Source organism: Toxotes jaculatrix, chromosome 7 (assembly GCF_017976425.1).
Source record: "Toxotes jaculatrix isolate fToxJac2 chromosome 7, fToxJac2.pri, whole genome shotgun sequence".
Classification (NCBI taxonomy): domain Eukaryota; kingdom Metazoa; phylum Chordata; class Actinopteri; family Toxotidae; genus Toxotes; species Toxotes jaculatrix.
The window spans coordinates 14,245,866-14,259,994 of record NC_054400.1 but is presented as its reverse complement, the minus strand read 5'-3'; the positions used below and the strand labels follow the sequence as shown (position 1 = coordinate 14,259,994).

The following is a 14,129-nucleotide window of genomic DNA, read 5'->3' as shown; positions in this document are numbered from 1 at the left end:
TCTCTCTCTCTCTCTCTCTCTCTCTCTCTCTCTCTCTCTCTCTCTCACACACACACACACAGAAAACATGCAGGAAAGAGCATCGACTGCAAAACAGTCTGGCAACTTATCATGGCGTGCAGCCTTGAGAGAATAAACACATCGTCAAGAACAGTGAGCATGGAAAGTCAATGAGGTTTATTCACATTTTTGTTTAAGATGAAAAAAGGGGGTTATGGTTACTTCTGTAATCCATCCTCCAACCTTTTCCTTTTCCCTGTCCAGCAATAATTTCCAAGTTTATTGTATTTTATGTGGTTGTCTATAAATAGCTGCCCTGCTTTCAATTTTCATTTTAAAATACAGTCCTTACTTTCCATTTATAATCCTCATCCAACTGCAGAGTCTTATCTGGCTTTAAGAGCTTGGTGCATCTGTCCAAACCCAATCTTCCTGTTTCCCAAGCTTCCTCTCCACCCCATGAGGCCTGTTTTCCGCTGGTCTTGGTCAGAAGTGGGCTTTACAGAGGCTGATAAAGGAAAGCTGCCAACGGTATTTGCTCCAATCTGTCTGTGCATGGGAAGCTGGATACTCAAAGCAGCGAGGCCCTGTGTCATTGTTGGCTGATGGGTAAAGAGGGCAGCCAACGCGTGACTCAGTCAATGTCCACTAAGCCACTTTTCAAATAGATGCTTACCCAGTTTTTCAGGCAATTACTAGAGCAAACACACAGCATCTGTCTGCCACTCTCTGTTACATTCTGGTCGTTCAGGGTTACAGGGGGGCAGGAGCTTCTCCCAGCATGCACTGGGTGAAATCATAAGTCACTAGACCATTAAAGGGTGAACACATTTGGGATGTAGGCAAGTATTACCTATGAAAGCCAATTTCCATCAAAAAAGAAAAAAAAAATAGAAGAAAAAGTTTGTTATTTTAAAAATTGCTTATGATAAGTCAAAATTATGTGATAGTCAAAGGTCTGAAATCCTGAAATCCATGTTTTTTAAATTCTTTCCAGGCTAAGATAGGCTTCCATGACTACATAAACTGAGCTGAAGTTCACTGATTCAGTGAAGTCTCTGAAGATCAGAGTTGGGCAACAATTTGATTGGAGGCTTTAGCTGCAAAAATATGAGACATACCTGAGGATTATTTTTATATTTTCAAAATACTCACATTCTTGTGAGCAAACCACAATAAACTGAAAGCCGAGTCAGTTCAGGCTTCACATTGTATGAGGCTGATTATTTACAGTGTCCACTACTTCAAGTGAGCAATGTTTGTTGGGAGAGTGGTACAGTAGCCTTTGTTTGCAGTTTGCTTCACGGGGAATTCCAAGCTTTGCATAAGGGTTGGACTAAATAAAACTAATGAAAATAGCACTGAAAATATGAAAGACAAACATTTTTGAAGAATAACAGCCTCAAGAGTAAATTTTATTAAATTCAGCATAAACAGTTATTTCTAAAAAATCAAAATGTAAAGTTAAACTGACAAAAAAAAAAACCTCTTTTTAAATGGATTTAATTCATTAAGATTTTTTTTTTCTGTAACTCCATTTTGTAGAATAAAAAAATATGCACTCTTGACCTTTTTTTAACCTTAAGAGTTCAGAATCCAACAGTGGAAAAACACTTTTTCATGCTCCAAATGGTGCATACGTCTGTATGCGTGCACACACATACACCCACACCAAATAAAAGTGGTTGTACCTACTTGGCCTTTTTCCCTGTTGCCATAGTTAATCATTTCATTAGGAGGATGCAGCCTTACTGAGGGTCCAGAGACTCTGCACTCCCAGTAACGACAGAAAAGGCTTTTATTAAGCCAGATGGTCATTTTACAGTTTTATACACAATTTGCCTTCAGGCAATTTCCAGCCTTTGCTCTTTAAACACACTTCTCAAAATTTGTTTTCAGGGTCAAGACAGATGACATCATTTGCTCACCTTGTTCAAATAGAGTCTGATAGATGAATAAAAAGTAAAATATCTTTTCCTTATAATTAAGCCTTTGTTTTCAGGCATGTTGATTGTTTTTGCCTGATAACAGGCGTTCTCTCAACAGCAGACATTTTCCATCAGTTAATAGTGTAGCTGTGATTCAGTGTGGCGTAAACTTTAGGAAACTCCTTGATAAGATGATTCAGCAGTCCAGTTTTCATTATTTAGGATTACCTTGTTGGTCACTTAATGTTCTGTGTCATGTTCTCAACAAGAACCACTTGTAGCTTCCTTTGAGGTACCTGTTAATCTCATAGAGCTCTACACGCTCTACGTGTGTTAATTTTGGCATGGGTCATAAGGAAATACATTGCATAAGCTTTATCTATGAATCATCAGTAAGCTTGATGTCATAGCTGTTGCATAATCTAGATGCACAATGCCTCATGCATACACAATGGCAACCTTATCTGAAGTAGAGGTACCTTATATGCTGAGGTATATGAAAAAACAAAAAATAAACTAACTGCACTGGTTTATACTTAGATTCTAATAAATTGCTTGTTTAGAAAGTGTCCATTCTGAGGATTTAACTACGTTTGCCAATACCATATCCAGAGAAAATAAAGGTTGTGAAGATACAACAATAAAAGTCCCACGTACATTTAACTTACATTTAATCGACTAATATGGTCATTCATACCATGTGCAATCTCCTTCATGTCGGTGTTTGTCTAATACTGAGAGCCGCCCATCTCAAACAGAAGCAATGGGCTATCTGGTGATGTAAGACTGCTCTAGTGTGTGGTCTGTTGCGGAGCAACCACCAGCCCTCTATCAGATCCAGTCAATCATGTTCAGCCCTCATGTGGTTGGTAAATGGACACTTATCAAGGCCAAAGGCCTCTAATGGAGCATTAAAGCGTACACTATATTCCCCTGCTGGGCACCAAGAAGCCAATTTCTCCAGATGCTGTTGCATTACATCACTGCATCAGTCTGAGCCCTGCTACTGTTACTGCTGCTGCTGCTGAGACACGAGAAACGGCATACAACAACAGAAAAGAGGAGAATTGCTCTGGGAATAAGAATGAGCATATTGCTTTGGGTGGTGGTGATCATAAAGACAGAAGTGGGGATACCCTAGTGGTTGTACTTCTGCATTAAAAAAAGCTTTATACTAAAAATGAATAAAGCTCTAGAAAATGTAAACTCAGTAAGCACTGCAGCAAAAACAGAGGTTATGAGGAACACCTGTTTTGCTACACAGTCCTCCTCAAGTGCACCTGGCACATAACGGTCAGTGGGTGCCTCCAGTATGTAGGTGATATGACGATGGATACAAGTAGTCCTAGTCATGGAACTCTTACATAACTCAGATAGCCTGCCAAGTACTGGTGTCCTGCAGCATCAGCACTTGCAATACTCATTCAAGACTAAAGCAGCACATGAAAATGCCATAAGGTAATTTTATCCTGGGCCACATCGGCCAAGAGGCTTTACTCATTGAGTGTTACAAAAAAAGCTCCTCCGTTCTGTCACAGTGGCAGCTCTCCAGCCACAGCAGCTGTTAAAGCAGATGGAAAGTGGACACCGTTCTGACTGAGCAGACCACAAACTTCCTGTAAATTTGTGTGCAGGGATGAAGGATCACAAAGGTGTCGCACATCATTAGATGTTTTCAACAGTCGGAGGAGGAAGGCAGCCCTGGTGAACAGGCCGCACAGGGTGTTGTGGAAGCGGGGGTTCGTGAGGAGAGCCAGCCAGGCCGGGGTCAGTGTCTCTGCATATGAGAGAACAAATAATCGCACTGTAACACAACAACATTTTGAATATGTTGCTTCTAAATTTATCAAACACATTCTTACATTCAGAGAAGCTAATGAAGTACCTGACTGAAGCTCTTTGCACACTGCTAGGCTGTCTGGCACCTGTGCAGCACTCTGCTCTGCCCATGCACTCAGGCTCTGTACCAAAGCAGAGGATTCAGAGTATTTTTCAGCCATCTGCAGCAGGTAAGGCAGCACGTGTGTTGACATCACAGAGGGCTCTGCAAACACATTGGCCTCATCCTGCTCATACAGACTGGAACACCTGGATAAGAGAGCAATAATAACAGTTACGCAACACCCAATCAAGGTTGCTGTGTTTGTAATAGCTTATTGATCCAGTGATGTTAACATACCCTGTCTCTGAAATCTCTCTCAGCAAACATCTGAGGTCAGACTGAGGCAGGTGACACAGCAGGACCTCCAATGTGCCGGGAGTATCGACGCATTCCTCCAGCAGGAGCGGCAGAGCCTGGTTGACCTGCATAAGGTAGACGCTCCTCTGGCCTTCCCCTCTTCTCGAATGGTGCAGCATGGAGGTAAAACAAGCCGCTTTCATCCTCACCTGCTGGCTTTGGTCCTGCAGCAAGTAAAGGCCTGTGTTGATCAACCTAAACCAGAGAGATTCAACATTTTGAATTTCTGTTCATCAGAGTGCATCGCTTGATAGACAACACAATTTGACCTTTGTCCTGATTATACCTGAGCGTGATGGCAGTGCTGTGTTTTCTCAGGTTGTGGCTCATAAGTGGAACTCCTGCCACACACAGAGCTTCAGCACACGCCATCCTGAGCACTTCAGGTATGTCTGGGGACCGGTGGCATTCCAGTACGCTACACCAGCGCAGCAGCACGGATATCTTTAGACTAATTTGCACAAAGATGAGAAGAAAGTCAGAGCTGCAGGTAGGAGCATGTGACTCCATAATGAAGTTAAAAAAAGACAATGAAACATGTGAAAACCTGGAGTCTGACCACCGGGAAAGCAGCAGACTAGCAGCACACAGAGCCTGGGACAGAAACTCTGGCCCGCCTCGCTGGTTCTCCAGGTCCCCAAGCAACAAATCCAGACACTCAGGCAGAACTGGCTCCTCCAGTGGGGGCGACTGAGGAAGATGCTGGGGTAAAGTAGAATCACCTCCGGCCATTACTGCTACCAGGGCTGCGAGGTAGGTCCTGCGGTACTCCACACTGTGGCTCAACAATGCCTCCATCAGGTCTGACTGGAGATACAGAGGATTAGAACAGTCCTTTAATGTACTTGGCAATGATCGATGTGCTTTTAAATCCCAACCACGTACACCCTTTAGACACTAATGTAAAGATTGATGTTTTTTGCAGGCATCAACAACTGTGTAAGTTTAACATTTGGACTATTCTCAGAAATGATTTATCTTATTATTCGCTACTTAACTTAACAGTGTATTATCACTAAAAGTTTCTTCAAAAATAACAAGGTCATATTTAGCATTATTAAACTAAATTAGATACATGAACATCCAACTATATGAAGTAATAAGGATAAACAAGTGATGCAAAATAAATAACTAGGCCACATGAACAGCCATCCCTATCTTTACCCACTGTTTGTAGATTTGCACTATCACATCTTATCAAGCTTATTTCAAAGTGAGTCACTAAACAGGATATACACGGGAAGGTGCAACTGTGTGGTCCAGATAATGGGGCATGCTGTAGAGTTATCTAAATGACCTACATGAACTTAAAAACCGCAGATAATAAAAGGACAGGTATCTGCAGCTTGACTGTAGTTAAACTGCCCGACTACAGAACAGAATAGAACAGAATAAATACGGACACACCCTTTTTTATGTAAGAGGGAGACAGAGATCTCTAGCCAGATTTCAGCCTCCAATGGCATTATATTTAAGCCTATCTTTGCTTCCCCAGTTTCCTCACATTGTGCTCTAAGAAGGTCGTTATACTGAAAGCTGTTACACTGGTTTTTGGATAGTTTGTTTTCTTCGTGCTGAAGTCTAAGGAGCATATAATGTCTCACCTGCAACACCCTCTGGATCACCTCTTTCAAGCTGGTCTGCTGCAAACCTCGCCCTTCCACCACCCACGTAACCAGTGACAGCTTCAGGTCAGGGCTCGCTGCAGAGAAGCTGTTCCAGATCTGGCATGCCCACTTTAGATCTGCACATAGAAAGTGGATGGCTTGTTGGTGGAAGGATGACAAACCAACCTGTGGAAATGACATAGATAAAGTATTAGAAAAAATACCTGCTGGGGCATGTGTGTGTTTGTGTGTGTGTGTGTGCAGTGAATTGACAAAGTAGCTCTTGAGGGTTGTATTGAAGCTGCTGTATTCCTAAACTCCTGTGGTGTATTGATAACACATCTGTGATACCTGACAGAAGAACTGCAGGTATGTTTCCTTTCGTTTATATACATGTGTGTTAAGCATGTGTCTTACACACCTGAAGCCCTGTTTTGGGTGTATGGAGGCCATGCATGAGTGTGTCACTGAGCTTCGACAGATAGGTATCACAGCAGAATCTTCTTAGTGAGCCTGCCACTCCGAGGTAGACAGCTCTCACTAAGGGACAGCGTTGAGCATCAGTCACCAGCCACAGAGAGGCATCCATCCTGCTCAGCACCTCAGACAGGGCAGCTGATGGGGCACTGCGAAAGAGAGACACCAGGATTTCAAAGCCTGACAGCGTCTGACGAATGAATAAACCGGGCATTTTAAAAGCCTGAAACTGTGAGATGAATCGATAAACAGCTCTTTTAAGTCTCACCTGTCTGTGCAGAGAGCTCTCTCTACAAGAGCTTTGATCTGCAGCAGCTGTCCGTGGAGCTGGTTGTGAAAGCAGCGCTCCTGTGGACTGGGCAGCTGAGCCGTCAGTTTGATGAGGATGTTCATGTATTCTGAGGGGGGAGTCATGGCAACCAAAGCCTTAGAAGCCATCACTCTCACACTGTAAATAGGACTGGCAGACAGCTGGAGTAAAGGAGGCAGGAAGTCTGACAAAGTTCTGAAAGGAAAGGAAACCAGAAATTTCCTTTAACCAGTGGTCCTCCTCAGTCTCACCATTAAGGCAAAAAATATATATATATTTTTTTCAAACTGTGTAGTGATAAGTAAACGGTAATCACTCTTTTGAGTCTTGGACACCAGGCTGGAGTTGGGATAGCAGAGTGAGGACAGGGTAGAGCGAGGGTTGAAGATGTAGCTTGGCCTCATTAGGTCCACCCTGCAGGCCTTGTGCTGCCCCTTTCAGCTCGCCTAGGAGGAAGGGCTGGAGCGCAGGGTAGTGGAAGAAGAAGGCAGGAGGGGACATGCCATGCTGGGTAGGGCCACTGTCCTCACTGCTGGGCCGCTGGCCGAGCATCCGTGAGCAAAGAGAACCTGGAAACAGGATTTTAAATGACTGGGGTATTGTTGAGAACCTACTCGATCAACTGATTAGTCGAAAGACTGAAATTAATTATATTTTCAGCGACTATTTTGACAAAGAATGAATTGTTCCAATCCTTCAATCACTGGCAAAAATGCTAAAAACTCACTCAATCAATTTCCTAAAATTAGAATATTTGCTAGATTTCTTTGTCTTCTACACCAGGAAACTGAATATCTGAATGAATAATAAGTGAATATTTGAGTTTAGGCCAGTTAGAAAAAAAGTTTCTAACTGGCCTAAGTTTGACTCATGTAAGTTAGTCTCTAAAATGGGAAGTTTTTATGCCTTTTTAGAGACTAAACAATTAAACAAATGATCAAGAAATGAATGGACAGATTGATCAACAAGCCCTAGTCCTAATGCAATCCTTCATACTGTAAATACAGATTAAAAGTAAAGCTCTTAATGTGCCTGTGTCTTACTGTAAAGTTGCAGAGCAGCATTCCTCATGGCCCAGCAGGGAGAACTGAGCAGAGTGAGAGACAAGATGGCTACAGCAGGAGCAAACTGAAGGACAGCTACTCCAAGACCTGAGCCACGCACCAGGGCCTGCAGAGTGTGAACCGCACACACCTGTAAGAAGACAGGACAACAACATGACCACGTCTGGTTATGAAGACCAACGTTCTCATTCTTGCTGCTATGTCTACAGACCTGTGGCAGGTCCAGTGTTTGGTCCCAGTTCTCAGGCAGAGGCGTTCTGGCTGTCTCCAGTAAGGTTTGCATACTGTGGGCTAACAGTGGCCTTGCCTTACTGGCCTCCTCCGCTGATACAACACAGAGGATGAGCATGGGCAAACCTGCAGCCCGCCGGGTCACAGATGTAGAGCGAGGGCACTGAACAACCTGCAATCCCTACAAGAGAGAAAAGCCAGTTGTTCAGCTTTTCCATTTATTAATGCATCATTCGAACAATCATGCATCTCTACCCACTTGTTTCAGCATGTGCGTTGGGATATCCATAAGCTCTGGATCATTGCTACTCAAAAGACAGGCACAGAACTTGGTGAAGCCTATGCAGCATCCCTCTACTGCCCCCTGGCGAAGAGAAATATGTCTTTCAAAAAGGAACACAATAGTTGAGGAGATTCAGACTCAGTGTTCCTAAATGGATTCATAAAACTTACCCAGTGACGGCATTTAAGAAGAATATTCTTGAATATTTTTGAAGCTCTTATCAGATCCTCTTTTTCTAGAAGGTGCTTGCCGGGTTTGAATTCAGTGAGAACTTTCTCCACCAGAGAACCTAAAAAGATTCCTATTTCCTAATTAAAAAAGCAGATTAAGTAATATTGAGACAAAATACACCAGCACCAAATATACTGAGTTAAAACATAAGGTTTTTGCTATCTTCCTAAATTTTGAGATATCTGATTACAGACACGGTGCATCTGATTCTGTTTTACCTTGAGGGAGACCCAGCAGCAGGTGAGAACGAGACTGTGCTCTTCAGACAGCAGGACACACTCCTCGCCATCGCCTTGGCCTCCTCCAGATGTCTGGGCTATCAGCGAGCTGATGGCGTTTCCCATATCACAAAAAGAAGGAGGGGCATCTAAGACAGAAGAGAGTGATTTACTGTGTGATAGCATAAATAAATGTAAAATACAATGCACTTCATGCCCAAATCTGTAGTGTTTCTGCAGGTTACTCCGTTACCTTTTTCAGTGGCACAAGCATCATGGTCTCCGTACAGAACACCCAGCAGCAGCAGAGAGATGTTCTCCAGCAGGCCCAGGACCTCAATGGCCAGACTATGGTCAAGTATGTCATAGACGCTGCTGCCTGCCTCAAGCAAACACCTCTGGAGGGCACTTACAATACCTGGTACGTAATTAGTGGCAGAATTTACAGAACTGAAAAATGTTTTCTAGAACTCAACATCACTTATATACACGTCAGTGTTGCAGATCTTAAGTCTCACCATGTATGGGCTTGGTTCTGGCAGCAAGCATCATTTCAGCCTTAGCTATCAGATAATGCTCCTCCAGCTCCTTCACTAGAAGTCTGATCATGCGGGAGGCCTTGTGGTTATTAACATCACTGACAGTAATGTCACTGCTGAGCCTGCAATCTTCAGGCTGGTCTGGTGATCTACGGATAGAAGAACTGATAACTTCTCATCTTTTGCTTCTAAAGCAGGTATAATTCTGAATGAGGACATGAAGGAGACAAGGCTTACTTCTGAAGGAGGACCTTCATCATCAGTGCTCCCATCTGAGCCTCCTGCACCCGAGGACTGCACAGAAGCTGCCTGGTTCGCACGAGCAGCACTGCAGCGATATCATCTGGGAAGCTGGGTGGGAAAAATCTCAACAGTAAGTCAGCTGAGAGCTCCCGGATCTGTAAAAAAAAAAAAAAAAAAGAAAAAGAATCCATTATCTGTTCTCTAAAATATTCTATCTTCAATCTCAATCTTTGATTTGAACCATATAAAAAGAAATAAGAGACAAGTTATGGCAGCTTTACCTCATTTGTAGAATCCTCCAAACAGCTGATAAGGACCAGCTGTTTTGTCCTGCAGAAGAAATCCCACTGTCCTCTTTGTCTGGCACAGTTAATAAGAGATCCCATATTCGCTGCAAAACATATTTCAGTAAGATCATTAAAATTCTGAGCCAAAATAATATAAAACACTATAAAAAATGAAAAGATAACATCTGTTTGAGTTTTTTGCCAACAGTTTTCCAATCACTGGTTTTGCCAAACGGACCTGGAGGTTGTCCTTTCTTTCTGTCTGGGCTCCAAGTGTCTGTGCAGGTCTCCAGCACTGCAGACAGCAACAGCAACACAGTCTTCTTCCTCTGATAACTGTGTCCTGGTGCTAGATAGCAGTATGGAAGTTGACCCAACCATTCCACAAACCCTACATGATATACAAGAAAAAAGTTATCATGAACAGAAAATAGGCAAAATAATGGAAAGATTTACCAGAAAAAGTCTGGGTTTTCCCTCGGTATAGACTTTTGAAAGTTTCTAAGAATGCATTTTAAACAATATGATAATCACATATCAATCTGTACAGTAGAACGGTCTTTTATTGCGGATATATAAAACACCAGCTGTCAATCATCTCACCTATTCCCTGCTCCAGTGTATCCTGTGGTCTCTCTGAGTGGCTGGTATCTCCTTTCTTTTTGCCCTTCTGTCCTCTGACATGTGCTAAGCAGCCATCCCTGATACGGACAAGAAACCTCTTCACTCCAGCCTGAAAATGCTGGCGAAAAGGCGAGGACTCGCAGTTTAGGTTCTGAGGAATAAACATCTTCATTATTGACATCTCGTCCGAGGTTGGAGTGTCTTTGGTCTTGGGGCTGCAGCACAGAAGGTTGAGAGCAGCGAGGCGGACTTTGTCATCTGCAGATCCTAGAGCTAGCTGGAGGGTTTCTAGGGTTGAGCTACCCGAGAGAGCCCAGGGAGAGGCTCCGGTTGTGGTTCGATAGGAGCTCATGATGCAGGCCCACGCGTAGAGGTGTCCGGGGGCGAATGGGTCCAGAGAGGCCAGCAGAGCGTCCACAGCAGAAGGGAAGACTTGAAAGGTGCAGGGAAGTAAGTGTGTTGAGCTGTTGTTCTGTAGAAGAGTCACATCAGACGTCAGCGCCTTGTGAAGGACGGGCTGCCAACGCCTCGCCCACTGATTGGCCAGATCCAGCTCAGTGTGTGAATCAGACTTTTGCGAGACTTCACATAGCTCTTGTCTCTGCTGCTGGATCAGACACTTGTAAAGCTCTGATCCACATGGTGACAGGTGATTGGTTGACAAGCACTTCAGGAGATGATTGGGTATGTCAGCATATTGATCCAGCACCTGATTGATTAAAGAAACATACATCAAATTCACTGTGACCACTACTGACTACATTTTAACATCATTAACACTGTTAACGCTTAATCCTCACCTTGTCAGTACCCAGATATGGCAGTAAGGCACAAAGGCGATGATATTTGGCTTTGGCTTCCCAAGGTAGTTTGATTATTCGCTGAAGTAGAGTGAAATAAAGAGTCTTCTCTGTGGCACACAACTGCTCACAGTCCATCTTATAGAGGTCCAGCAGCAGACAAAAGGCACTGCGCACAAATTCTGACACACCCTCTACCTGCAAATGCACATTAAGACGGATGTCACTGAGTAATCCTGGCACTACCATGTCTTTAAATTACTTTAGAAGCTAAATATGACGTCCACTATGTGACATAACTTGTTTCTGTATATCTGGATGGGCCTTTCAGGCTATGGCTGTTATTATAGGTGGTATTGAATATATTTCTTCATGACAGGAAAAAATCTAATATCCTCAATCTATCTATCTATCTCAATCTATCTAATATCCAGTTTTCTCCAAACAACAAAACTGCAATGTGATTATTTAGTAATGTTATGTGGTCAGACGAGAATATCAAGTAACAATTCTCAGCACACTGTAATCAGTCTCCTGCATTATTTGGCAGTCTGCTGAGTGTACAAAGTTGAAAAATGCCCTTGTACGTAAATGATTTTTCAGGCTTTTGAATTCACTCACTGGGCTTTCTGCATTGGTCCAGATAATGTGAACGAGCTGTTGCTGCAGGTTGCCGTTGTCAGGCAGAAGGCGGACACCTGTCATCTTCCAGATATCAGCCAGACATTCTTTAACTTTCTTCAGCCATAGTGTTAACACTGCAACAACATGTATCATATTTGAACAGATGATAACGCCATTAAAGCACACGAGTAAACAACCTGGGCATTTACTTACCTTCAAAGGCAAAGTAGTGACAGTCCAGCTTCTCCTCACACAGAGCATAGACCAGGGGAAACAAACCTTTCAGCAGTAAACACATCTGAAAAGAAGGAAAGGATGGATTTGGTAATGAAAGCAAACAGAAGAAAAGTAAAAACATGTTTTTTGGTGTGACCTTTATGTGGATTTACTTCTGTGGCATCCACATGTGAACTGAGCAAGATGTGAGGTCGACAGCAGGTCAGGAGACCCCTGCTCACAGCCAGCCTGTCCACTCCGTCCTTCCCTGTAGGAGTGCACTGCACCTGGAGAGCGCCAACAGTCAGCAGCCAGGGCTCTGAGAAGCAACAGGAATAACAACTATTCTGTCAGGAAACACTCAGATGTAGAGTCTGCAGTGTTTATAGCAGTTTATAGCAAAAACGTAATGTGCTCAGGCCATAAGTCCAGCAGTTACCTAAGTCAGAGACCTGTAGCAGACTCCAAGCAGCAGCTCCTCCAGCTCTGCTCTCTGACGCTGTGTTGATCAGCATGGCCACAGCAGTGCCTGCCAAAAGACGAGTGTCCCTGTTGCAGCACTGCAAGACACAGCACTGACTGATAAGATGAAACAAAGGTAATAATTGAACCTATATCTATGTTTTGAATCAGTGACTCCGAACTAGTCAGTTAATAAGAAACCTGTCCAAGTATTATGTCCATAAGAGCCTGCAAGATCTTCTGCACTGCTGGGCTCCCGTGCTCTGTGTCCCACACTAGAGGAGCCACTTCACTGGACAACAGCTGAAATGTCTGCAAGCACACCTGCAGAGATCACAGTTCTCAGGTCAGAAACAGAGATCACACAGTAAGTCTGTGATGAATGCAACAGATAAAGCACACTGCTCTTCGTGTACCTTGACAGCAATGTAACACAGAGGTCCATCTCTCAGGGATTCTTGTTGCAGTACAATGGGGAATAACTCGGACACTTTATTCAGCAGGGACAGGTATGACTCTCCCCACACCTTACGACCAACAGCGCTGTCTTCCAGGAACATACAGGCTAAAAGACAAGTTGATAAAAACTTAGAAACTTAGAAGTGAAATTAGCGACATACTGTAATAACACGTCGTCTTGAGTAGGCACCAACCTCTCTGCAGATCCTCAAAAGACAAAATCTGTAACAAAGACATGGCAAAAAGTTATCTTCTCTGCCTTTATGCATATATATGATGAACACAAGAGGAATGAGAAATCTGTACCTGTTCAGTGTGGACCATGGAGTGCAAGCAGTTATGGGTTTCTCTAAAAACCAACTGGTCATCCACCTTTGCCAGATGTTGCAGCATCTGCCAAGCAAAGAAGAAATTTTAGTGATATTCTATTTTGGTTTGAGCGTTGTACAGCAAAGAAACACACCTGGTGTGGGTCTGACCTGGTCCACTTTACGACAGGCTGTGGAAATGTTGACCATCTGCAACTGCATAGAGATGAGGAGTCTGACAAGAAGCAGGAGATGGCTCTCCTCTAAACCAGCAAGCTGCGCCTCTGGGAGCTGTCTCAGCAGCTGAGCAGCCTCCTCTAAACAGCGCTCCTTACATCTTTTTACACTGCTCCTGTTCATACAAGCGTTATTATTCAGTTATTACCGTTATTACCACCTTGCTCAAAACAAACGTGACACATACTGATGCACAGAGTGTTAACGGGACAGAAACCAACCTGGAGGATTCAGACAGTTTATCAGAAAACAGCCTGAGTGTTTGGCGGACATTTTCAGCTGCTTGATCCTCGGTGATCACACAGTCTCTCAGACTTGTCATCAGGTCTTCAAACGACCACATTGTTTTGTAAACTCCAGTCCGTACGTACTCCTGCGGATGCTGACAGACACACCGGCAGCACGCTGGTAAGGCTGGTCACGTGATTACAACTCTAATTCAGTGGTCACCGTGGAATCACAGCGACATGCTGCCACCTAGAGGCAGGAGCCTGTAGGTTTTAATTACACCAAAAAAAAAAAAAAGATAAAAAGATCACATGTAGCATGTCTTTGTATGACACCTGTAAATGAAGAGTTGAGGGATTAAAAAAAGTATACGGAAAAAAATGGCTTAAAATTTTGCCGCTGATCCTGGTCAAAGACATTTCTACCACTCCGGGACACACGAGGTCGCTCTCAGTCATTTAAGTGTAATTTCGTTTCTCGCCTTTACCCAGAACAAGAACTGTTCTAGGCTGTG

The 14,129-nt window shown here is 43.5% G+C and overlaps 1 protein-coding gene across 1 annotated transcript; it reads right to left on the bottom strand.

The window, feature by feature from the left end:
- Nucleotides 1–1,487: 1,487 nt before the first annotated feature.
- si:ch211-225b11.4 (thyroid adenoma-associated protein homolog) lies at nucleotides 1,488–13,754 on the bottom strand. Its single transcript, XM_041041433.1, has 31 exons — nucleotides 13,609–13,754; nucleotides 13,322–13,502; nucleotides 13,149–13,235; nucleotides 13,037–13,064; nucleotides 12,800–12,948; nucleotides 12,585–12,707; nucleotides 12,361–12,481; nucleotides 12,095–12,240; nucleotides 11,919–12,003; nucleotides 11,703–11,839; nucleotides 11,082–11,279; nucleotides 10,261–10,990; nucleotides 9,896–10,048; nucleotides 9,652–9,761; nucleotides 9,365–9,525; nucleotides 9,107–9,276; nucleotides 8,842–9,006; nucleotides 8,589–8,737; nucleotides 8,310–8,447; nucleotides 8,116–8,220; nucleotides 7,837–8,037; nucleotides 7,605–7,755; nucleotides 6,878–7,130; nucleotides 6,520–6,756; nucleotides 6,196–6,400; nucleotides 5,772–5,960; nucleotides 4,727–4,974; nucleotides 4,454–4,618; nucleotides 4,108–4,362; nucleotides 3,814–4,016; nucleotides 1,488–3,705 (listed from the first exon to the last, which is right to left on the bottom strand). Exons 1-31 carry the CDS (start codon nucleotides 13,728–13,730, stop codon nucleotides 3,461–3,463), a joined length of 5,610 nt encoding a protein of 1,869 aa, XP_040897367.1. The 5' UTR covers nucleotides 13,731–13,754; the 3' UTR covers nucleotides 1,488–3,460.
- Nucleotides 13,755–14,129: the final 375 nt, after the last annotated feature.